We start from the raw sequence: 26,723 nt of genomic DNA on the forward strand, positions 1-26,723 counted from the left end.
AAGTTTTGGTAAAACTGAGTTCTTTGTGATGAAAGTGAAGACATATTAAATCTTTCCTCAAGGTGTTAAAAATATACAGATTGAAAACAAGGGAAATGGGCATACACGAAGGAAAAAAATACAGTCTAAAAATGGAAGCCAGAGACAAAGTTATAAAAATAAAAGGAAAGCTCGGGATTTCTGCCTTTATATCAGTTGCTGGGTAGCATATCAGACCTACCTACTAGTGTTGGAGGGTTTCCTGCAGAGGTGGGGGGGTGGCTGTGGCTCACCATGGGGACAAGGACACCGGCAGCAGAAGTTCTGAGAAGTACTCCTTGGCGTGAGCCCTCCCAAAGTCCGCCATTAGCCCCACCAAAGAGCCTGTAGGCTCCAGTCCTGGGTCACCTCAGGCCAAACAGCCAACAGGGAGGGAACTCAGCCTCACCCATCAACAGACAAGCAGATTAAAGTTTTACTGAGCTCTGCCCACCAGAGCAACACCCAGCTCTACCCACCACCAGTCTCTCCCATCAGGAAGCTTGCACAAGCCTCTTAGATAGCCTCATCCACCAGAGGGCAGACAGCAGAAGCAAGAACAACTACAATCCTGCAGCCTGTACAAAAACTACATTCACAGAAAGATACACAAGATGAAAAGGCAGAGGGCTATGTACCACATGAAGGAAGATAAAACCCCAGAAAAACAACTAAATAAAGTGGAGATAGGCAACCTTCCAGAAAAAGAATTCAGAATAATGACAGTGAAGATGAACCAGGACCTCGGAAAAAGAATGGAGGTAAAGATCGAGAAGGTGCAAGAAATGTTTCACAAACACCTAGAAGAATTAAAGGACAAACAAATAGAAATGAACAATACAATAACTGAAATGAAAACTACACTAGAAGGAATCAATAGCAGAATAACTGAGGCAGAAGAATGGATAAGTGACCTGGAAGACAGAATGGTAGACTTCACTGCTGCAGAACAGAATAAAGAAAAAAGAATGAAAAGAAATGAAGATAGCCTAAGAGACCTCTGGGATGACATTAAATGCACTAACATTCACATTTATAGGGGTCCCAGAAGGAGAAGAGAGAAAGAAAGGACCAGAGAAAATATTTGAAGAGATTATAGTCGAAAACTTCCCTAACTTGGGAAAGGAAATAGCCACCCAAATCCAGGAAGCGCAGAGAGTCCCATACAGGATAAACCCAAGGAGAAACACACCGAGACACATAGTAATCAAATTGGCAAAAATTAAAGACAAAGAAAAATTATTAAAAGCAACAAGGGAAAAACAACAAATAACATACAAGGGAACTCCCATAAGGTTAACAGCTGATTTCTCAGCAGAAACTCTACAAGCCAGGAGGGAGTGGCATGATATATTTAAAGTGATGAAAGGGAAGAACCTACAACCAAGATTACTCTACCTGGCAAGGATCACATTCAGATTCGACAGAGAAATCAAAAGCTTTACAGACAAGCTAAAGCTAAGAGAATTCAGCACCACCAAACCAGCTCTACAACAAATGCTAAAGGAACTTCTCTAAGTGGGAAATACAAGAGAAGAAAGGGACTTACAAAAAAAAACTCCAAAGCAATTAAGAAAATGGTAATAGGAACATACTTATTGATAATTACCTTAAATGTGAATGGATTAAATGCTGCAACTAAAAGACACAGGCTCACTGAATGGATACAAAAACAAAACGCATATATATGCTGTCTACAAGAGACCCACTTCAGACCTAGAAACACATACAGACTGAAAGTGAGGGGATGGAAAAAGATATTCCACGCAAATGGAAATCGAAAGAAAGATGGAGTAGCAATTCTCATATCAGATAAAACAGACTTTAAAATAAAGAATGTTACAAGAGACAAGGAAGGACACTACATAATGATCAAGGGATCAATCCAAGAAGAAGACATAAAAATTATAAATATATATGCACCCAACATAGGAGCACCTCATACATAAGGCAAATGCTAACAGCTATAAAAGAGGAAATCGACAGTAACACAATAATAGTGAGGGACTTTAACACCTCACTTACACCAATAGACAGATCATCCAGACAGAAAATTAATAAGGAAACAAAAGCTTTAAATGACACAATAGGCAAAATAGATTTAATTGATATTTATAGGAACTTCCATCCCAAAACAGCAGATTACACTCTCTTCTCAAGTGAACATGGAACCTTCTCCAGGAAAGGTCACATCTTGGGTTACAGATCAAGCCTTGGTAAATTTAAGAAAATTGAAATCATATCAAGCATCATTTCTGACCACAACACTATGAGAGTAGAAATCAATTACAGGGAAAAAACCGTAAAAAACACAAACACATGGAGGCTAAACAATACGTTACTAAGTAACCAAGAGATCACTGAAGAAATCAAAGAGGAAATTAAAAAATACTTAGAGACAAATGACAACGAAAAAAAAACACGACGATCCAAAACCTATGGGATTCAGCAAAAGCAGTTCTAAGAGGGAAGTTTATAGCAATACAATCCTACCTCAAGAAAGAAGAAAAATCTCAAATACACAATCTAACCTTACACCTAAAGGAACCTTAGAGAACGAAGAACAAACAAAACCCAAAGTTAGTAGAAGGAAAGAAATCATAAAGATCAGAGCAGAAATAAATGAAATAGAAACAAAGAAAACAATAGCAAAGATCAATAAAACTAAAAGCTGGTTCTTTGCAAAAATAAACAAAATTGATAAACCTTTAGCCAGACTCATCAAGAAAAAGAGGGAGAGGACTCAAATCAATAAAATCAGAAATGAAAAAGGAGAAGTTACAACAGACACCACAGAAATACAAAGCATCCTAAAAGACTACTACAAGTAACTCTATGCCAATAAAATGGACAACCTGGAAGAAATGGACAAATTCTTATAAAGGGATAACCTTCCAAGACAGAAAAAGGAAGAAATAGAAAATATGAAAAGAGAAATCACAAGTAATGAAGTTGAAACTGTGATTACAGATCTTCCAACAAACAAAAGTCCAGGACCAGATGGCTTCACAGGTGAATTCTATCAAACATTTAGAGAAGCACTAACACCTATCCTGCTCAAACTCTTCCAAAATATAGCAGAGGGAGGCACATTCCTCCCTCATTCTACGAGGCCACCATCACCCTGATACCAAAACCAGACAAAGATACTACCAAAAAAGAAAATTACAGAGTAATATCACTGATGAATATAGATGCAAAAATCCTCAACAAAATACTAGCAAACAGAATCCAACAACACATTAAAAGGATCATACACCATGATCAAGTGGGATTTATCCAGGGATGCAAGGATTCTTCAATATATGCAAATCAATCAGTGTGATACACCATATTAACAAATTGAAGAATAAAAACCATATGATCATCTCAATAGATGCAGAAAAAGCTTTTGACAAAATTCAAAACCCATTTAGGACAAAAATTCTCCAGAAAGTGCGCACAGAGGGAACCTACCTCATCATAATAAAGGCCATATATGACAAACCCACAGCAAACATCATTCTCAATGGTGAAAAACTGAAAGCATTTCCTCTAAGTTCAGAAACAAGACAAGGATGTCCACTCTTGCCACTCTTATTCAACATAGTTTTGGAAGTCCTATTCACGGCAATCATAGAAGAAAAGAAAAAAAAGGAATACAAATTGGAAAAGAAGAAGTAAAACTGTCACTGTTGGGCTTCCCTGGTGGCGCAGTGGTTGAGAGTCTGCCTGCCAATGCAGGGGACACGGGTTCGTGCCCCGGTCTGGGAAGATCCCACATGCCGCGGAGTGGCTGGGCCCGTGAGCCTGAGCCTGCGCGTCCGGAGCCTGTGCTCCGCAACGGGAGAGGCCACAACAGTGAGAGGCCTGCGTAATGCAAAAAAAAAAAAAAAAAAACTGTCACTGTTTGCAGATGACATGATACCTATACATAGATAATCCTAAAGATGCCACCAGAAAACTACTAGAGCTAATCAATGAATTTGGTAAAGTAGCAGGATACATTAATGCACAAAAATCTCTTGCATTCCTATACACTAACAACAAAAGATCAGAAAGAGAAATTAAGGAAACAACCCCATTCACCATTGCAACAAAAAGAATAAAATACCTAGGAATAAACCTACCTAAGGCAGTAAAAGACCTGTACTCAGAAAGCTATAAGCCACTGATCAAAGAAATCAAAGATGACACAGACAGATGGAGAGATATACCATGTTCTTGGATTGGAAGAATCAGTATTGTGAAAATGACTATACTACCCAATATACAGATTCAATGCAATCCCCATCAAATTACCAATGGCATTTTTTACAGAACTAGAATAAAAAATTTTTAAATTTGTATGGAGACACAAAAGACCCTGAATAGCCAAAGCAGTCCTGAGGGAAAAAAATGGAGCTGGAGGAATCAGACTCCCTGACTTCAGACTATACTACAAAGCTACCGTAATCAAGAAAATATGGTACTGGCAGAAAAACAGAAATGTAGAGCAATGGAACAGGATAGAAAGCCCAGAGATAAACTCAAGCACCTATGATCAACTAACCTGTGACAAAGGAGGCAAGGATATACAATGGAGAAAAGACAGTCTCTTCAATAAGTGGTGCTGGGAAAGCTGGACAGCTACATGTAAAAGAATGAAATTAGAACACTCCCTAACACCCTATACAAAAATAAACTCAAAATGGATTAAAGGCCTAAATGTAAGACCAGACACTATAAAACTCTTAGAGGAAAATATAGAAAGAACACTCTTTGACATAAATCACAGCAAGGTCTTTTTTTGACCCACCTCCTAGAGTAATGTAAATAAAAAAAAATAAACAAATGGGACCTAATGAAGTTTAAAAGCTTTTGCACAGCAAAGGAAACTATAAACAAGATGATAAGACAACCCTCAGAATGGGAGAAAATATTTGGAAACAAATCAATGGAGAAAGGATTAATCTCCAAAATATACAAACAGCTCATGCAGCTCAATATTAAAAAACAAACAACCCAATCAAAAATTGGGCAGAAGGGCTTCCCTGGTGGTGCAGTGGTTGAGAGTCCGCCTGCCGATGCAGGGGACACAGGTTCATGACCGGGTCCAGGAAGATCCCACATGCCACGGAGTAGCTAGGTCCGTGAGCCATGGCCGCTGAGCCGGTGCGTCCAGAGCCTGTGCTCTGCAACGGGAGAGGCCACAACAGTGAGAGGCCCGCGTACTGCAAAAAAAAAAAAAAAAAATTGGGCAGAAGACCTAAATAGACATTTCTCCAAAGAAACATACAGCTGGCCAAGAGGCACATGAACAGCTGCTCACGTGCTCACTAATTATTAGAGAAATGCAAATCAAAACAACAATGAGGTAGCACCTCACACCAGTCAGAATGGGCATCATCAGAAAATCTACAAACAACAAATGCTGCAGAGGGTGTGGAGAAAAGGGAACCCTCCTGCACTGTCAGTGGCAATGTAAATTGATAGAGTCACTGTGGAGAACAGTATGGAGGTTCCCTAAAAAACTAAAAATAGAATTACCATATGACCCAGCAATCCCACTACTGGGCATATACCCAGAGAAAACCATAATTCAAAAAGACACACGCACCCCAATGTTCATTGCAGCACTATTTACAATAGCCAGGTCATGGAAGCAACCTAAATGCCAATCAACAGATGAATGATAAAGAAGATGTGGTACATATATACAATGGAATATTACTCATCCATAAAATGGAATGAAATTGGGTCATTTGTAGAGATGTGGATGGACCTAGAGACTGTCATACAGAGTGAAGTAAGTCAGAAAGAGAAAAACAAATATCATATATTAACGCATAAATGTGGAAATCTAGAAAAATGGTACAGATGAACCAGTTTGCAAGGCAGAAATAGAGACACAGATGTAGAGAACAAACGTATGAACACCAAGGGGGGAAAGTGGGGGGTAGGGGGGCGGGGGGTGGTGGTGGTGGGATGAACTGGGAGAGTGGGATTGACATGTATACACTAATATGCATAAAATAGATAACTAATCAGAACCTGCTGTATTAAAAAAAATAAAATTCAAAAAAAGAAAAAAAAGGGTTTCCCTGGTGGCGCAGTGGTTGAGAGTCCACCTGCCGATGCAGGGGACACAGGTTCGTGCCCCGGTCCGGGAAGATCCCACATGCCACGGAGCGGCTGGGCCCGTGAGCCAAGGCCACTGAGCCTGCACGTCCGGAGCCTGTGCTCCGCAATGGGAGAGGCCACAACAGTGAGAGGCCTGTGTACCACAAAAAAAAAAAAAAATGAATAGGCAAGCCAGAGACAAGTGAAAAATATTCATGATGCATAAATCTGACAAAGGCCTCATGTCCAGACTGTGTAAAGGACTCCTACAAACCAACAATAAAAATACAAACAGCCCAATTGACAAGTGGGCAAAAACTTTGCATAGAAACTTCACAAAAGGTACAAACAGTCAAAAAGCACATAGAAGGTGCTTAGTGTCCTTAGCCATTAGGGAAATGCAAATTAAAACCACAATGAGATACTATTTCAAGCCCACCAGAATGGGTAATACATAGGAGATTGACTATCAAATATTGGTGAAGACATGGAGCAAAGGGAGCTTTCATACATGGCTGGTAGGAGTATAGAAATGCAGTTTCTTATAAAGTTAAACATATACCCACCATATACCGCAACAATTGTACTCTTAGGTATTTACCTAAGAGAAATGAAAACATACATCCACAAAAAGACTTCAGTGAGAATATTACTAGCAGTCTCTCTATAATAGCCTCCAAAGTGGAAATAAATGTTTGTAAACAGGCGAATGGACTAAACAAATTTGGTATGTTCATACAGTGTAATAGTACTCAGCAATAAGGAGGAATGCATTGATATAAAGCACATCGGTGAATCTTAAAAACATTAAACCGGGCTTCCCTGGTGGCGCAGTGGTTGAGAGTCTGCCTGCCGATGCAGGAGACACGGGTTCGTGCCTGGGTCTGGGAAGATCCCACGTGCCGCTGAATGGCTAGGCCCGTGAGCCATGGCCGCTGAGCCTGTGCGTCCGGAGCCTGTGCTCCGCAACGGGAGAGGCCACAACAGTGAGAGGCCCACGTACCGCAAAATAATAATAATAATAATAAAAACATTAAACCTACTAAAAGAATCCAGTTTAAAAAGATACATACAATATGATTCCATTTACATGAAAGGCTACTCTGTGTTGCTAGAGAAACTACATGATAGAAATCAGAAAGTGTTTGCTTGGGGGTAGGTATTGAGGAAAGGGCAGAAGCAATGGAAATATTCTTTATCCTGTTTTAAGCAGTGGTTACGTGTGTGTGTGTGTGTGTGTGTGTGTGTGTGTGTGTGTGTGTGTGTGTGTGTGTGTGTGTGTGTGTGTGTGTGTATTCAATACCACTGAACTGCATCACTTTAGTACATCAAAATTCTGATTAACCTTTCATGGCTGGCATTTTTGTGTCTTTCTACTTTGGCAGACCTGCTAATATATTAGTCTAAACTAGTTTACATGACTATTTCAGTTACACACAAAGAATATCCCATTACCATGTGTAAATTTGGCAATTTCGTGAGTCCAAAAATCAATTAAAATTTATTATTTTTTATGTATTAATCATTTATGTAAATTATACTTTTAAGATTTGAGCTTTTAAGATTACCATTTTTCCACTTACAACCCCAATTTTCCTGCTGTAGGTTGTGTATGCTGGTGTAAGAAACACAGAAACTTACAACAGTTAAAAAAAAAAATCCACCACACATTGAACTGAACACTAAGGTCCATATATGTCATTATATGCAAATTATTCCTTAATGAAGAGAAGCAATAAGAAACAGATTATACAGTTCTTCAGTAGCAGAGTCAGGGGGTGGCTTGGTATGCTTGATACCCTCATTTCCTCAATCCCCCTAAACAACCCCAAATAAACATACACTCTAAGAATCTTTAAAGGCTTGAATTTGCTGTGTAAGCAGCTAAGTGACAACTGTGTTTGCTATTCAAACACAACCTTTGTTGAAGTTTCATAGCTCTCACTTCAAAAAGATTATCACCCTGACACCTTTCCTATATGAAATTCCAGGGCTGTCATTGTTCAGCTTTTTGCTTTCCCACATTTTGCAGTTTTTGAGAAAGGGTCTCACATATACTGATTTTTCGGATTACATGCATATTCTCATTCATTTTTAAATTCACAAAATAGTTCTTATTTGTGAAAGACCATGCAAATAATTTGGGTTGATGGACGGCAATCTTTTTTTTTAAATCCAAATCTTTGAGAAAATGAATGTTCTTTTTGGAAAATGCATTTTAAAATACTCATCATAAAATACTCAGTGAAATACTTCATATACATTTATTTTGGGGGGAAATAAAGTAATAAGGTGAAAAGTGGGTTTACTCTCTTAGATATTCATGTTGTTATATTTATGATCAAGCAAATCTTCCATGAAAGACTCATCTCTTACAGTTCTGGGATCTAAAGTAACCTGGATAAAATGCTATGAAGCTATATAGACAGCATAAAATTTAAATTATAAAAGCCAAATATATTGTGTAACCACAAAAATCCTGAAGCTTCTTTTTCGAAATCCACACTTCCAAACAAGTCTCATTATAGTACACCTTGTACATACTCCACTGTCCTGCTTAGTGCCTGAGTCCTCATCTCACACCACTCTCCTCTGACTCCCCAACTTCCGGCACACAAGCCTCCTGGGATGTCTTAGGGCCTGTGCACTAATGTTCATTCTTTAAGTCTTAGGTCAAATGTCACCTCTTCAGAGAGGTGATCTCTGACCATGTTCTCTAATCAGAAGCCTCTTTATTTCTTTCAGGCACACATCACTCTCTGAATTATCTCACTTATTTATGTACTTGTTTGTTGTCTGCCTCATCCATTAGAAGGCGAGGCCAGTAAGGGAGGGGCCCTAATTCCCAGCCCTCCTTCAGGGCACTGAGCCTCACGAGCATTTGTGGTATAGCATATATGCTATTGGTATGATTTTGGAATTTTCCTTCCTAATGAAAATCTGAGGTGGCAAAGCCGGCCTTCTACTTTTAATTCACCTTTAAAACAAGTAAAGAGGGCTTCCCTGGTGGCGCAGTGGTTGAGAGTCCGCCTGCCGATGCAGGGGACACGGGTTCGTGCCCCGATCCCGGAAGATCCCACGTGCCGCGGAGCGGCTGGGCCCGCGAGCCATGGCCGCGGAGCCTGTGTGTCCGGAGCCTGTGCTCCGCAACGGGAGAGGCCACAGCAGTGAGAGGCCCGCGTACAGCAAAAAAAAAAAAAAAAAAAAACAAGTAAAGAATTCCCAAATAGAACTTTTTCTTGAAAGACTTAAAGCCTAAATGGAAATCAAGCAATGAAAATTTAATTATAGCTCTGAAGGATTACTTGGTTTCATTTTATAAATTTACTATACAATATTATTCCTCAAAGATTCAAATTTTGATATAATCTAACTTAATTGTATTCTGCCTCATATTCTTTAATTTTTTACAGATATTTGTTGGTTTAAAAAGAATATAATGCTCTTCTCAAGGTTTTCTGACTAATTCACTATGTGTTAGTATTTATATTAACAAGCAATCAATTTTCCTTTTTAACTGCTTGAATTTCTCCCCTATTCTTAGGGACTCTTTAAATCTAAAAGAGTTCCCATTCCCTCTTTTTTTACCCCATGATATTAAATTGTTGAAAGAAACCAGGTCATTTGTCCTATTGAATTTCCCGCATTCTAGATTTGGTTAATTTTATCTTCCTGGTGTTAACACATTTCTCTGCTTTTCCACCTTCCCCCCTCATATAAATAACTGATAGTTAGATCTAGAGTCTTGATTAGATTCAGGTTTTAACTTTCGTGGAAGCTTAGAATACTTCATAGGTAGCACCATTTATTCCTATTGTATCATGCCTGGAGGAACATATTTGGTTGTCTCACTATTAGTGATATGTTAAGATTATCAGTGGATGTAATGTTGTCAGCCTGATCTACCTGTTACAAAATTCCCCATCAGCCTTTTACCTGGGAATTTAGGACCGTTTTAAACATGGAGGATATATAGGTGGAGAGGTGTAAAAAACACAAAGAGGTCTAGTTCTTTGCATATTTATTACTGTTCTGCCTCGTTTATAGAGGTGAGGAATATTCAAATAAGTTTATTTTTTATTTTTTGTATATAAACTGTAGGTTATTTTATTTTTATTGAAGTATAGTTGATTTATAATATTGTTAGTTTCAGGTTACAGCAGCGTGATTCAGTTATACATATATATATATTTTTCAGATTCTTTTCCATTGTAGGTTATTACAGGATATTGAATATAGTTCCTCGTGCTATACAGTAAATCCTTGTTGTTTATCTATTTTATATATCATAGTGTGTATCTGTTAATCCCATAATCCTAATTTACCCCCCCTTCCCCTTTGGTAACCGTAAGTTTGTTTTCTATGTCTATGAGTCTGTTTCTGTTTTGTAAATAAATTCATTTGTATTATTTTTCCACATATAAGTGATATATAATATTTGTCTTTCTCTGTCTGACTTACTTCACTTAGTGTGATATTTTTTAGGTCCATCCATGATGCTGCAAATGGCAATACTTCAGTCTTTATGACTGAGTAAGTAATATTCCATCGTATATATATACACCACATCTTTATCCATTTATCTATGGATGGACACTTCAGTTGCTTCCATGTCTTGGCTATTATAAATAGTGCTGCTATGAATATTGGGGTACATGACTCTTTTTAAATTAGAGTTTTTGTCTTTTCCAGATATACGCCCAGGAGTGGGACAGCTGGATCATATGGTAGCTCTAGTTTTAGTGTTTTAAGGAACCTCCACACTGTTTCCCATAGTGGCTGCACCAATTCACATTCCCATCAACAGTTGTAGGAGGGTTTCCTTTTCTCCACACCCAGAATCAAGTAAGTTTAAAAGACAACCACGAACCAAGTGTTTTAAACAGCAGTGGCTTAAATATGGTCTAAATAGTAAAGTGCACAGGGAACTCTGCTCAATACTCTGTAATAACATAAATGGGAAAAGAATTTGAAAAAGAACAGATACATGCATATGTATAACTGAATCACTTTGCTGTACACCTGAAACTAACATTGTTAATCAACGCTACTCCAATACAAAATAAAAATTTTAAAAAATAGTAAAATAATAATAAGTATGGCAAAGCCACTCCATGTACTGAAAAGGACAGTAAATTAAGGAGTCAGAAAACCCTAGTTTCTTCCATTTATTTGACAAATCATTAAAGACGCAATATGTGCTTGGACCCTGTAGATTCCGAAGTGAGTAGTAAAAACTTGCTATGCAGAAAGGGTCTGTCTTATTGCAATCTTCCTCTCACCTGGGAGGTGGAGCTCACTTGGCTTTGTTTCAAATGAGTCTGAATTAAAAACTTGCAAAGAGACTGAAATCCAATATATAAGAATGTAGTCACTTCATTTAAAAATAATAATTGGTTACTGTGGGAGGCTGCTAGGCACCAATATTATTATAAAAAGTAATAAAGGGAAAATATAAGGCATTTAACCTGCCTTTCCAACACAATCTGTATTCCAGCATAACCAAAGAGTTGAGGAAAAAACAGAAATATAAAACATACCAGTTAGATCATCTAAAAATTTCTGATTAACATTTTTGTTTTGCTTACCTCAGGGGGACTCTTGGGGAAGGGATGTCAAAGGGATTAAGGAGAAAGGCAGCACTTGGCGGACTCAAAAACACTCTTCGGGGCTAAGACCACATTCTGGCTTCAGAAAACTCTAGCAGAGCTGACAGTTCTTTCCGGGTCTGCGTCTCACAAGCCCGAGATGAGCTGCACGGCACATGACCCAGCTCTCCCTCGCTGCCGGTAGCGTTAGGCGGGCTCGGCCTCCAGTCTGTCTGGGGCAACGCTTCCTTTCCGATCCCCGCGGCCGCAGCTCTAGTCCCCCCACCGCCCAGCCACAAAGCAAAAGTGCGGAAGGCGGGTGTAGTAGCCGGCCACACCCCAGACCGCCGGGAAAGCCTAGGCCCCCGGGCCCGCGCCCGGCCACTTCGGGCCACTTCCGGCCACGAGAGCGGGGGGGCGGGGGCCGGCGTGCGGGGGCGGGGCCGGCGTGCGGGGGCGGGGCCGACTGCGGCGCGCGGGTCAGACGAGCGGCGCGCGGCTCCCCCTGCCGGCGGCGTGGGGTCAGGCCTCCGCGCTGGCCCGCCTTCCCACGACGCCCTTCGGCCCCGCCGTGTGAGCCCGCGTAGCGCACCGGGCTCCCGCCACCAGTTTTGTTCTGAATTCACAATTTCTCCTGGCCCTCAGAGCAAATTAAAAATTTTTTTTTATTTCTATTTTTTGGGGGAATGGAGGAGTTAGAGAAAGAGGATAAAAAAGACTTCGAGTGCGAGGCGGAGATGGAGGAAGGTGCCCAGGCCCCAGACTGGGACAGTGATGAAACGGTGATCGAGGCATCAGTGACGGAGAGCGACGAGGAAGAAGAGGAGTTGCCCTGGAGAAGGTGACCGTCGTTGGGCCTGGGTTCTGGCGGCGGGTGGCCCTCTGAGGGTTGAGGAGAAGTTGTTACCAGCCGAACGTCTGCGTGCGGGCGGGAGTCGGGCCTTGTGGGGCAGCCAGGCCTGAGCTCAGAATTTCGTAGATAAAGAAGACCGCAACTGCCCCCCAGCCCTTCCCCAACTTAGGACCGAATGAGCTGTATAGCAGGTGGCTTTCTGACATTTTAAAAAAGCCTTCTTTCTTAGCCTGGGGCTTTTTTGCGTAGGCAAAACAGTCTTGGGTCTAAACCCCTCAAGTGCATTTTGCTTCCAGCGACTCGTAGCTCAGGTCCAGGAGACGGTTAGTATACTTTCTCTCAGGAAGAAAACGTGTGACGGGGGAACTAGTTACTACCAAACTGGAAACGGATAGTTTTATAAGAATCAAGGGAAGATGGTAGTTCCGTTCATCAAAACATATCTAGTTCCCCGTGTTGGACACAGGGAGAAGATAAAAGAGATGAGGCCACTGACTCTGAGAACCCTACAGGCCAGGAAAGACGTAAACAGATCATTTCAATGTAATGTGAGAAGTCAGGGTAGGAAGGATGCCCGGGCTGGTTTAGGAGCCCAGAGGGATGCTTACCTCAACCTGGGTGGTCATCAGAGTTTGCCAGGGTTGACTTCTGGGTAGAGGCTCGAAGGTGGGTAGGAATTTGTCAGATGAAGGAGAGGAGGTTTTCAGGAACTGCATGCATGGGTAAAGGTGTAGTGGTGGGACATAGCATTGTGTTACGTGTGTTGGAATGTGCAAACAGTTGGGTGTTACTGAAGTGTTAAATGGTGAGATGGGTGTGGTGAAAGATGAGCCTGGAGAGAAAGGTACAGTAAGGTCACGTGAGGCCTCTTATAGCCTGTGTGTGTCCTGGTAGGGAGCTTGTAAGATGTTAAGTGGAGGAGCAGCATAATCAGATTTTCATTCACTCGGGCAAGCCCTAGACTAGGGCTTTGCAAATTTTTTTTTTTTTTTTTTTTTTTTTTTGCGGTACACGGGCGTCTCACTGCTGTGGCCTCTCCCGTTGCGGAGCACAGGCTCCGGACGCGCAGGCTCAGCGGCCATGGCTCACGGGCCCAGCCGCTCCGCGGCATGTGGGATCCTCCCGGACCGGGGCACGAACCCATGTCCCCTGCATCGGCAGGCGGACTCTCAACCACTGCGCCACCAGGGAAGCCCGGGCTTTGCAAATTTTAATGAAAGTTATGAATTTCTTATAAATCACTTCAGAATCCTGTTACAAGGTGGATTGCAACTCAGGAGTTCTAGGCTGGGGTTTGAGATTCTGCATTTCTAGCAAGCGTCCAGGTTAAAGTTGGATCACCTTTTGCAAAGCAAGGCTATAGGGGTTAGCTGTGGGATCAAAGTAGTAACAGACTGGGATGATGAGAGCTCAACTAGGCAGAAAGAGTGGGAATAGAGGGAAAAGGACAAATCTGAGAAGTCTTTAAAAGTAAATTTGGCCGCAGATGGTGATTGATGAGATACGGAGGATGAGGGCAGGGCAGCAGTAAAGGGTGATATCCAGATTTTTGGCCCTTTTATATATAGAAACAGTAATATTTGCTCTTATTGGTGTACAGGGACCATTTTGACTGGTACCTGGAGTCTTATAACAACCACTACACTCAAGATCCAGAACAGTTCTGTTATGCCAAAAAAACAAAAAAACCTCCTTCGTGCTGCCCTGTCCCTTGTAGTCAAGCCCCTCCCTCCCCATTTAAATCACTATTTCCATTTGTGTGATATATCATCTTTTTTTAATCTGTCTGCTTTCATTTCCCCCACTGTCTTTCATTTTCAGCAGTTTGATTATGATGTTTCTGGTAATGATTTTAGTTGTGTTTTTCCTGTTTGGGGTTCACTGCTTCTCAAATCTATAAACATATCTTTCACCAGACTTCAGAAGTTTTCTCTCATGATTTCTTCATATATATTTTTATGTACCAATCTTTTTCTCCTCTCTTTCTGGGGTTTTAAATGACATGAATGGTAGACCTTTTGATAGTGTCCAGATCCTTGAGGCTCTAATAATTTTTTTCGATTTTTTCTCTCTTAGTTCTTCAGACTGTATAATTTCTATTGCTTTATCTTAAGATTCACTTAGTTTTTCCTGTCTCATCTCCATTCTGTTGTTGAGACCATCCAGTGAATTTTTAATTTCAGATATTATAATTATATCTCCTAAATTTTCCATCAGATTCTCTTTTACAGTTTTTATTTCTCTGTTGATAACTTCATTGTTTTCATCCATTGATAAATGTTCACCTTTATGTAATAGAGAATTATTATAATAGCTGCTTTAAGGTCTTTGTCTTGTAATTCCAAGATCTGGGCTTGGGAGGTTGGGGCATTGGCATCTGTTAGTTTTTCTCTCAAGAATTAGTCAGATTTTCCTTTTCTTTGCATGTTGAGTAATTCTGGATTATATCCTGTATATTTTGAATGTTATGTTTTGGACTCTTGTTCCTGTTAAAATCCTCTAGAGGGAGTTGATTTTTGTTTGTTGTAACAGGCAGTCAATCTGATTAGGTTCTTTTTTTTTTTTTTTTTGCGGTACGCGGGCCTCTCACTGCTGTGGCCTCTCCCGTTGTGGAGCACAGGCTCCGGATGCGCAGGCTCAGCGGCCATGGCTCACGGTCCCAGCTGCTCCGCGGCATGTGGGATCCTCCCAGACCGGGGCACGAACCCGTGTCCCCTGCATCGGCAGGCGGACTCTCAACCACTGCGCCACCAGGGAAGCCCAATCTGATTAGGTTCTGACTGCATGTTCTGTTTTTGCCTTCTGTGGGTGGTGGTTACATCAGTCCAATTTTCAAAGCCTTTACTATTTGAGTAAAGCCTTTACTTTACTGTTTGAGTCTGTCTGACTTATGTACCACTCAGGGATTAATCTGGATTTGGACAGTAGTTAATATCATAGTTCAGTTCTCTAAGCCTTTGTTACACTTTTCTGAATCTGCTCTGCATGTGGACAGCTCAGGGTTGAGCCTCACACTTACGTTGGATCATATACAGAAGTAGGTGATTCCCCTTCCTGCTCTCTTTTCTCCAGGATTCTCATGCACCCTTCCCTCCCCATGCCCACATGTTGATTCGTATGACCAGAAAGATGGATTTCTTTCAGTGTTAGCCTTCTCGCTGTAGAGTAGTTCCCTGCAGTTGGGGCCACCTTCAGGGCAAAGTGAAAGAAAAAGAGAAGAAAATAAAAGAGGTTCTTTTCATACTCAGAGTATGGTTCCTCTAGTAGGAGAGAGACAGGTTTTCTCTTGAGTTTTAAGTGCCCAAGCTACCATGATCGGTAGCAGTATAGCTCTGAAGCTAAAGAGAGAAAACAAGAAAACTCAGGCACATTCCCCTCACACCTTCTGGCATTCAGGGATCCCTTTCCCTAGTTCTCTGGATAAAGGTAGGAGAGGTTTCTTCTGGAGTTTTTGCTGTCTGTGTCCACTGTATACTTCCAGGTTTAGGCCTAGGATCAAAGCTGGAGACAAAAAAAAAAGAAAAAAGGAGCAAAAAACAAAACAAAAAAACCAAGCAAACCATGAGACTCACCTACTCCAGAGTTGTTATTTAGATTTCAATTTCAGTCCCCAGTTTACCTGCTATTGTTTACTTTTCAGATTGCTCAGGTAGCTTTTAAAAAATAATTCTACCAGAGTTTTTATTTTTATTTTTTTAATAGATGGCACTGTCTTTTTTTTTTTTTTAATATTTATTTATTTATTTATTTGGTAGCACTGGGTCTTAGTTGCAGCAGGCAGGCTCCTTAGTTGCGGCTCACGGGCTCCTTATTTGCGGCACATGGGCTCCTCAGTTGTGGCAGGCGAGCTCCTTAGTGGCAGGTGGGCTCCTCAGTTGCAACTCACTGGCTCCTTAGTTGCAGTACACAGGCTCCTTAGTTGTGGCATGCGAACTCTTAGTTGTGGCATGCATGTGGGATCTAGTTCCCTGACCAGGGATCAAACCCAGGCCCCCTGCACTGGGAGCATGGAGTCTTAACCACTGCGCCACCAGGGAAGTCCCATCTGCCAGAGTTTTTAGTTGTAATGAGTGGGGAACTAGGCTATAGATGGCTTACTCTATCTTGACTGACCAATCTTTTTTTTCCCCCCAATTCATTTTTAAATGCCTCTCTGCAGTGCCATAGAAACATCATTCTTTCAGATCTCATAGCTCAAGGTTAAAAATTAGTGTTCTTTTTTTTTTTGCCATACGCGGGCCTCTCACTGTTGTGGCCTCCCCCGTTGTGGAGCACAGGCTCCGGACGCGCAGGCTCAGCGGCCATGGCTCACGGGCCCAGCCGCTCCATGGCATGTGGGACCTTCCAGGACTGGGGCACGAACCCATGTCCCCTGCATCGGCAGGCGGACTCTCAACCACTGCGCCACCAGGGAAGCCCTAGTGTTCTTTTTATTGGTATGGAAATACAAAGTCTAAGCATTGCTGGAACTGAATACCATTGCTTCCCTCCCGCCCGTCTTCTTTGCTTACTTATATGCAGTTTACTCTGTTTTTCCTGCACAAGCTCTCAACTTTGACTGGAATGAGGAGCACAAGTCCTAGTAGAGCAGAGACCCCCAACAGGCAAAATGTTATACATAAATAATCCTTAAATGTTGCAGCTATTAAGGTGCTTTTGCTAAGATCTGAGAAGGGGGTTGATGACCACTGGGATTAGATAAAGCAAGGCTTTCAAAGAATGAGGATGCCAGGTGTTAACTGTGCCTGAAAAGTACTCTGAGGACCTGGACTTGGTCCTAGCCCTCTTGAAAATGTAAAATGCATCCAGTCCCTTTTTTGGCTTGGTAAGTGTTGCTACTAATCTGTAAGAATTTAAGTTGCTGGTTAGTGAGGTTTTGTTTGCTTGTGATTTGTTTACTAAGAGTCAGGATTCATTTTTCTTATATGTGCCCTGGGAACCTTTTACCAATCCTTAATTTCTGTCCCAGCCTCCCGTAAATGTGAACTGCTCAATAACATTAAGGGATATATCGCAAACGAATCCCGTTCAATACATTTAAACAGAACCACCTTATAAGATAGCTCATTATTACCTGGATTTAGGTATATGTTCAGGTCAAATCATGTCCTCTGAACATTATAAGTGCATATAGTAAAAGGCTAATTGAACATAATTACCCTGCAAGATGAGTGTTAATTCTTTCCCTTAAGATAGACTAAGCACTATTTTCATGTGAATTGTCTAGATGGAAAATGCCTGTTTTAAAGGATACAGTTGCAGAAGGGAAAAATAGCAAAATACAAGGAGACAAAGAATTAATAATCACATGAAATTAGCTAAAGAAAGCAACATTTTTGGTCAGGATATATGGCAAATAAGGGCTCCTCCGATGATTAAAACAGAATGGTGCCAAGTACTATTCTTAAAACTGGTAAACGGAGAGCAGAGAAGAGACAGAGAAAGATTAGCTTCAGTAGTGGGCATTAGTCCCCCGTGGCCAACAGTCACTCTCTGCAGCTGACGCATGGCCATTGGCCTGCCCACACCCTTCTTGTGCCACAGAACAAAGGACTTCATCCTTTCCCCACAGAGGATAGACAGAGCAGTGGGGTTGGCCAGGTACCATATGACACACACGTTTAAACAGAACGAAGGAGTACACACTGAGTCTAAACAGGGAAAGGGATTCCCATACAAGGTGGTAAGTCCAGTACAGGCTGGGAGGACTCTATCTTTTAGTAAGAAGGTGTGCCAGACCCAAGACCTAGCAGGGGTTGAAAGACTGTATGCACAAGACTGCCTTTCTCAGCACATTCTTTGTTATCTCCTGTAGGAAGTACACACATTGCCTCCCCAAATTGAACTCGAATCAGATCAAACCTCTATGTATAATAACCAGTTTACAGGAAATATGCAGGACAGAGGAACATGTTAAATGACATGCAGTCTTCAAATCCAGAATGTGGGAAACTCTATAGGAAAAACAACTCAGTTTCTTCAACAAATAAATTGTAAGGGGCAGGGAAGGGGATAACTTACAGATTTTAAAAGACTTAAGAGACATACAGCCAAATGCAATGTGTGCATCTTGTTTGGAGCCTGATATGAACAAAACAACTGTAAAAAGAGACAGGGAAATCTGACTACAATCTGTTTATTAGTTTACGTTGCTGTGTAACAGCTTACTCCAAAACTTACTAGCATCTTAAAACAATAAACATACTGTGTAGTTTCTGTGGTTCAGGAATCCAGGAGTGGCTTAACTGGATCATCAGCTTCAAGGACTCAGAAGGCTGCATTCATCTCAAGCCTTCATGAGAAAGATCTTCTTCCCAAATGGTGGCTGTAAGATTCAGTTCCTTCTCTGGCTATTGAACTGAGTCCTTAGTTCCTCTTTGACTGTTGACTGGGGGCCTCCCTTAGTTTCTTGCTACATAGGCTTCTGCAAATGGCTTTCACAACATGGCAAGCTGGCTTCCATGAGAGGGAAGAAGCAAGAGAATAAGAGAGTAAGATGGAAGCCACTATCTTTTCATAACCTAATCTCAGAAGGAACATCTCAACCTATTTGCTCTATTTTGTTCGTTAGAAGAGTCACTGGATCCAGTCCGAACTCAGGGATAAATACCATATACAAGGTCATAAATACCAGGAGCCATTATAGAGGCTGCTTACTACGGACTGTAAATTTAATGATATTAAGGAATTATTGACTTTTTTTTAGGTATGAAATTTTGGCTGTTTTTTTAAAGCTGTGATTATTACGGTTACATTTGAAGAGTCCTTATATTTTAAAGTTGAATACTGAAATATTTCCAGATGAAGTGGAATAAGATGTCCAGGATTTGCTTTAAAAATAATCCAGTGGGAGACTCGCAGCAGGTAGAGAGGATGGCAGAGGGATCATAGAGGACGCAAGATCGGCTGTGTACTGATAATTGTTGCACCTACACGATGAGTATACTGTTGTTTCTGTTATTTGTTGATGTTTGTAATTTTCCATAAAAAAAGTAAAAAGCAAAATGAATAAGTAAATAAACCAAAAAACCCCTAGTTCCAAATCATATATTTATGCCTTAGTACATTGTTACATTCCTGGATTCTGGCAAGATTTTAAAACTTTTTTTTTGTTGTGGTAAGATATATATAACATAGAATTTATCATTTTAACCATTTTTAAGTGTATAATTCAATGGTATTAAGTATATTCACATTGTTGTACAACTATCACTACTAGTTATCTCCGGAATTTTTTCATCTTCCCAGGCTGACACTCTGTGTACCCTTTAAATAATAGCTCCCCATTCTTTCATGCCTTCAGCCTCTGGCAACTACCATTCTACTTTCTATGAATCTGACTCCTCTAGATACCTCATGTAAGTGGAATTATATCACTTTTGTTCTTTTGTGTCTGGCTTATTTCACTTAGCATGATATTTCTAAGGTCTATCCATGTTGTAGCATGTATCAGTAGTTCCTTCGTTTTTAAGGCTGAAAAATAGTCCACTGTATGTCTGTACCACATTTTGTTTATCCACTCATCTGTCGATGGATACTTGTCAATTCCACCTTTTAGCTATTGTGAATAATGTTTCTATGAACATGGGTGTACAAGTTAGGTCCCTGCTTTCAGTTATTTTGTGTACATACCCAGAAATGGAATTACTGGATCAAATGGTAGTTCTATGTCTAATTCTTGAGGAACCACCAAACTGTTTTTCACAGTGGCTGTACCATTTTACATTTCCAGTAAAATGTACAAGAGTTCCAGTTTCTCTATATCCTTGCCACACTTGTTATTTTCTGTTTTTTGTTTTGTTTTTTGGTTGGTGTGAAGTGGTATCTCATTGTGGTTTTGATTTACGTTTCCCTAATGTTTAGTATTGTTGAGCATCTTTTCATGTACTTACTAGCTATTTGTATATTCTCTTTGGAGAAATGTCTATTCAAGTCCTTTGCCTGTTTTTTCATTCTTTAAAGGTTTTTTAAGCAGAAGAAATAAACACTTAGGTCTGCCTAGTAGCATACTCACCATGCTATATCATTGCTATTTGTATCCCTCGCCAGATTTGAAGCTTCTTGAGACCAAGGACTGTCTTCTCTCTTTACCTTGGTGCTGCCAAGAGCATAGTAAGAAGTGAATCCAAAGGTTAAAGTTCTGTAATTGTATGTTCTGAAAATATACACTCAGATTTAACCCTGGGATTTTAATCTTAAATTCTCTGTGGTGGGCTTCCCTGGTGGCGCAGTGGTTGAGAGTCCACCTGCCAATGCAGGGGACACGGGTTTGTGCCCCGGTCCGGGAAGATCCCACATGCCGCGGAGCGGCTGGGCCCGTGAGCCATGGCCGCTGAGCCTGCGCGTCCGGAGCCTGTGCTCCGCAACGGGAGAGGCCACAACAGTGAGAGGCCTGCGTACCGCAAAAAAAAAAAAAAAAATTCTCTGTGGTATAGAGAAAGGTGAAGGAACAAACCCAACAGCACTGGTCCTTCAGATATTCTCCTCATTTCACTTCTGTTCAAAAACTATATTGATATTTGTCCCTTACTCCAAAATATCCAAAAATAACAATATTTATAAAAATGAACAGGACCATATGAATAAGTCTTTATTTTTCATCTTGGATAAGTTTTAAATTAAAGGCTACATTTCTGAAAAAAATACTTTGATATAGAATATTAATAGTGGTGTAACTAAGAATTTTAACAAATTAATAATAATTTTTATGAGTAGTTTACATTGAACCATGTTAAAAGTTTATCCACTTAATCATTTTGCAGTATATGCAATATATCATCATATTGTACACCTTAAACTTGCATAATGTTGTATGTCAATTGTATTTCGATAAAGCTGGAAAAAGTTTTCTAAAAGATGACAGTTGATTTGTTAGTCTTTGTTTAGGAAACATCATAACATCTGTACCTTCTTTTCTTATGTTTGAAAGGTTGATCTTTAATCAAGACACATCTCTTAGATCTGAGTTCAGTCTCCATCCTGCTATAAGTAGAACATGCAAAGGTAAGAAATAATTCTTTTCTCTAAGTAGTTCCTTTAATTTTCCAAGTATTATTATTCCATTAACTTCTTTTATATTTAGTCTTATTCTTTAACTTTACACGGAGTTAGTTTCTTACAGGCATCTGTAATAGACCTTAAAATCTGTTATTTTATAAGGATAGCAATGGGGATTGTAACTTCTGGAAGATGTTTATGACTCTTAGAGAGGGCTTCCGAGTTGTGGAAGTGGCACTCGAATAGCAATTCTCCCCCCAAAATCTCCTGCTTAACCCTGAACTTTCCTATTTGCAAAAGTAAATAATACTTTTTAATAATCAGTCTGGTTCTTTCTGACTAAAATTAAGGTACAAATATCCTTGGGGTATATATATATATATATATATATATATATATATATATATATATAATTTATTTATTTATTTTTTTTTTTATTTTTTTTGCTGTACGCGGGCCTCTCACTGTTGTGGCCTCCCCTGTTGCAGAGCACAGGCTCCGGACGCGCAGGCTCAGCGGCCATGGCTCACGGGCCCAGCCGCTCCGCGGCATGTGGGATCCTCCCAGACCGGGGCACGAACCCGCGTCCCCTGCATCGTCAGGCGGACTCCCAACCACTGCGCCACCAGGGAAGCCCGGTATATATATTTTTAAAAAGAGCCTTTCACTTACAAATTCTCCAAACCTCCTAAGTCCACTTCTAGATCAATTTAAGCACTTCTGGAAAAATCTATCACTAATTGTTACAGTTCAGAAACATCAAATCTGCAGTAGCTGTTCAAATTGTAGGTTATTTCCTTTTATGATTTCTTCCTGTGAGCGATTTTTTATTGGAGGATGTCTGGAAATAGGGGAAGAATGGAAGGAAAACCTCCTAAACATCATGAAAATCTTCTTTTGTGTATACACTTGTCCCTTGGTATCGATGGAGGATTGATTCCAGGAACCCCTGTTTACACCCAGATCCTCAGATTCTCAAGTCCCATAGTTGGCCCTCCCTATCTGTGGATTGCACATCCACAAATTCCACCAGCTGCAGATTGTAAACATAGTACATGATATGGTCTGCGGTTGGTGGAATCTGTGGACACCATACCCATGGATATGGAGGGCCAAATGTATGTCTATTAAAAAAAATCCTCGTTTAAGTGGATCTGCATAGTTCAAGCCCACTGTAGTTCACAAAGTCTTCACTGTACTTCCTCTCACCTGATACCCCGGTGGCAAATTACAGTTTCATCTTGGAGTAGTTTTTCCTACATGTAATCAGAAGGGATAGTGTGTAATATTTGTCTCCAGAATGTGTTCTTATGATATATAAAATGACACTAGGAAGAAGTTAGAGATCTGTTTCAATATTCCAACCAAGTTTTTTCCCTTCCCTTCCCTTCCCTTCCGCAAATGGATAGACTTTAATTATTTTTGCTAATTTTTAAAAGTATAAAATATTTTTTAAATGTAAAATTATATAATGTAGAAAGTGAAAGATCCCATCCCCTTCTCTTCCCTGTAATTCCACTCCCAACAATTGGCAGTGTTTAGTATTTGTGTTTCTTTCTAGACTTTTGCATACCAATACATGTATATTTTTTCATAATTAGTATTGCACTACATGTATTATTTCTTTGTTATATTGATCTACCTCAGCCTGTTAAATTGCTACTTTTATTCCATTGTATGAATGTACCCTTATATAATGATTTGATTATGTTTGATGTTTCTCAGTATTATATCTTTGCCTACTTTTCTGATTATTTCCTTAGAGTAACTAGCTAAAGTTAGATTTGCTTTAAAGGATGAGCACATGTCAGACTTTGACATATATTGCCCCCTAAAATAGATGACTTTTTCCCTCTAGATCCAACACAGGACATATGCAATGTTTGCCAAACTGGTGAATAAAACATATCTGATTATTTTAATTTGCATTTTTGAAGAATACCAAGGCTAGGCATATTTTAATATCGACCATTTATAGTTTTTGTGTGTGTGTGAATTGCCTTAATGTCTCTTAATCTCATTTTATTGTTAATTTATTAGAGCATTTTATATATTAAAGGTAGCAAAACTTTGTCATATGTACATTGTAAATAGTTTTACCCAGTTTCCTAGTTATCATTTAATGTTATTCATGATATATTTTGTAGTACAGAAATTAAAAATTTTTATGTAGTAAAATCTGTCAGTCTTTTCTTTAAAGGTTTCTTTTTTCAAACTTAGAAATATTTTACCTATCTCAAGACCATAAAAATATTTTATCTTTTTTTCCATTTATTATATTTATTGTTTTTACTTTTATGTCTTTAATATTTTTAGAATAATTTAGCATATAGAGGGTAGGTAGGGTAGGTCTCTAACTTCATTTTTTTCAAATGATTAACTAATTGCCCCAGTATTATTTATTGAATATCATCTTGTTGCCACTGTTTAAAATACCATTATTGTTATATATTAAATTCCCAAATATATTATAGGTCTGTTTCCCACTTTTTGTTTTGTTTCACTGATATATTTGATTATTTCTACTTCTGTGCCATCACTACATTATTTTATCCACCTTAGATTTTAGTACATTTCTGTATCTTGGAGGGAACATATTCTCCTACACCTAGTAGTTGGCTGCAGCATACATCCTAAGCTTCTTTGGTACAAACAGCAAGCTCTTTGGTACAAATAGTATGAGACTTCAGCCACTGTGAGCTTCCAGCTTACCCTCCTTCATATTTTGTCTGTGGGATTTGCTCTGAGCTAGGTGGTTTTCTGGGATTCTGATGGAAGAATTCCATATACTGGTTACTTCTGAGGGAGCCCCGCCTTTTCCTATGATGAGTGACAAGCTGCTAACCAGGGTTTGGTTTCCCTTTAATCCATTCCCATCTTCTATATTTTTTAATTTTATATTTCCTTTTTCCCATTGCTGCTTCAGATTTTTTTAAAAAACTAATTTCTTTGGATTCTTTTTGGGAACTGGGAAGGGAAGAAAAGTTAAATATGGGCTAAATTTGCCATCTTGAAAATTCTGACTCTTCTTGAATAATATATTAGCATTATGAGTTTTAAAAAATGACTTAAAATGAAAAAAGAAAGTGTTCTTTCTAGCAGGGTTTAAGTCTGTACAATTTTCTTTATATATCCTTTGCATTCATTCATCCTGGGACAAAAAAATATCAAGTATTATTTCATTCAGTGTTGTGTATACATTTCTTCTTAAATTTAAAAACCTTGACACATAAAAGTGGCAGTTAGGAAATTATGATTTACAAAATGATTTTTAAATTTTATTTATTTATTTTTGGCTGCGTTGGGTCTCTGTTTCTGTGCACAGACCTTCTCTAGTTGCGGCTAGCAGGGGCTACTCTTGCGGTGAGCGAGCTTCTCTTTGTCGTGGCTTCTCTTGTTGCAGAGCACGGGCTCTAGGCGTGCGGGCTTCAGTAGTTGTGGCATGCGGGCTCTGGAGCGCAGGCTCAGTAGTTGTGGCTCATGGGCTTAGTTGCTCTGCGGCATGTGGGATCCTCCCAGACCAGGGCTCGAACCTGTGTCCCCTGCATTGGCAGGCGGATTCTTAACCACTGCACCACCACCAGGGAAGTCCTGTACAAGATGATTTTTAATGACATTTTGCAGTGTTTATAAAATCCTTGGGTCATTGTTAAAGCAGAGCAATAAAACTATTGCAAATGATTTATGATTATATTTCATTCTAGGCACACATCCAGAGATTCAACTTGGATTCAAACTTGGAGAGGATCCACAAGAGCAAATGAATAAAAATCAGATGATGCCTATTCCTAGTGAGGGTGCAGTCTTACAGGTATGTAGTATATTGATTAAATACATACTTATTAAAAATTGGTAATGCTGTTTGAAATAGGGGCAAATTACTAATGATTAATTCTATTTGTCTATTATTTTCTTTCTTTCTTTTCTTACTCAGTTTTTTCCCTTTTCTTCGCCAGTCATTCTGTTTCTTCGCTGCAACTTCAGTAAAAGCCAAATGTTTTAAGCCCTCTTTCCTTTATTTATTTCTCTTTCTGGTAGAGTTGTGGAATTGAGAAGGTTAAAATAGGCTAAAATAGGATATAATAATTACAGTTTCATCTCCATTGTGTGTCAGAGGTCACCTTAAATTTGTGAAAAAGATACTAGTCTGTGTAGTATAATTTGAGATATGGGCCACTGAAAGACCCTTCTATTCGTGTGTGTGTGTGTGTGTGTGAGTGCATGTGTGTGGGCACACACTTAGAAACACAAATTTTCACTTGTTTCTTTTGCAGTTACCACAGGGAAAGGTAAGGGATGATTCATTTAGCACCTTGGCATAAATAAGTTAGCTAGCCAGAGATAACTACAGAGTCTTAAGGAATAGAATGGAGAATACATGTATTTTAATAGCAGAAACTGACAGCAGTTCCAAAGAGTGACCATGCGGGTTTATTTAATATTGTACCTAGGAAGGTGTATCACTTGAATTATATCTAGTCAAAAGAGTAAAATTCAAAACGAAATATTTTTTTAAAGCTGAGATGTCCATATTTAGCTTCTAATAATAATTTGTTGAAATATCATTTTTGTAACTTCTGATTTAAGAAAAAGAATTTTTTCCCTTTAGCTTCAGTAACTGTGAAATGGGAAATAAAAATTAACTTTTTTCAATTTATCTGAGAAACATTTACCATGTGAATATTGTACCAGGCTCTAGATTGTACCTCAGAACTGTGATTTTGAGAGCTTGATTACCAAACTTATTTGGATAGTGTTTACTTAAAAAATTGCACAACGTGAGAGTTACGAGGTAAGTTTTATTTGGGGCAAAATGAGCACTGCAGCCCGGGAGACAGCGTTTCAGATAACTCTGAGAAACTGCTCTGAGGAGGCGAGGGGAGGAGCCAGGATAAATTAGGAGTTTTGCAACAAAGGGCAGGTAGTTGGGACGTCAAAAGATTGTTAATGAAAGAAAACCAAATATCTCAAGTTAAGGAATTTAGAGCTTTTCTGTGTATGGGAAGATGCAAGAGTCTGGGCTCGTTGAAATCATTCCTTTGATGTGAACCTCAGCTCTCTGGGGCCGGTATCCTGTATTTTCACATCCTGAGTTTCCTCAGGGCTCACCGCAGGGAGTGGCTGCAGTCTGATGGCTGCTAGATGGCAGGTATTCTTTTCAGCCCTGAGTTTCCTCAGGGCTCACC

General features: G+C 39.7%; 2 protein-coding genes across 2 annotated transcripts in view; one reads left to right on the forward strand and one right to left on the reverse strand.

Annotated features, from left to right (window-relative positions):
• HMGCR (3-hydroxy-3-methylglutaryl-CoA reductase) overlaps window positions 1-11,955 on the reverse strand; it is a 58,580-nt gene extending 46,625 nt beyond the window's left edge. The window contains exon 1 of the mRNA XM_082624119.1: window positions 11,688-11,955. The gene's annotated coding sequence lies outside the window, so the exon portion shown is untranslated. The remainder of the gene's footprint in view (window positions 1-11,687) is intronic.
• Window positions 11,956-12,359: 404 nt separating this feature from the next.
• The window catches only part of ANKRD31 (ankyrin repeat domain 31), a 133,797-nt gene continuing 119,433 nt past the window's right edge, over window positions 12,360-26,723 (forward strand). Inside the window, exons 1-3 of the mRNA XM_082624141.1 lie at window positions 12,360-12,528; window positions 21,470-21,543; window positions 25,242-25,348. Coding sequence (XP_082480267.1) covers window positions 12,374-12,528; window positions 21,470-21,543; window positions 25,242-25,348 — 336 coding nt within the window. The 5' untranslated portion in view covers window positions 12,360-12,373. The remainder of the gene's footprint in view (window positions 12,529-21,469; window positions 21,544-25,241; window positions 25,349-26,723) is intronic.

The sequence above is a fragment of the Mesoplodon mirus genome (assembly GCF_964341445.2).
Source record: "Mesoplodon mirus genome assembly, chromosome: 5".
NCBI classification, from domain to species: domain Eukaryota; kingdom Metazoa; phylum Chordata; class Mammalia; order Artiodactyla; family Ziphiidae; genus Mesoplodon; species Mesoplodon mirus.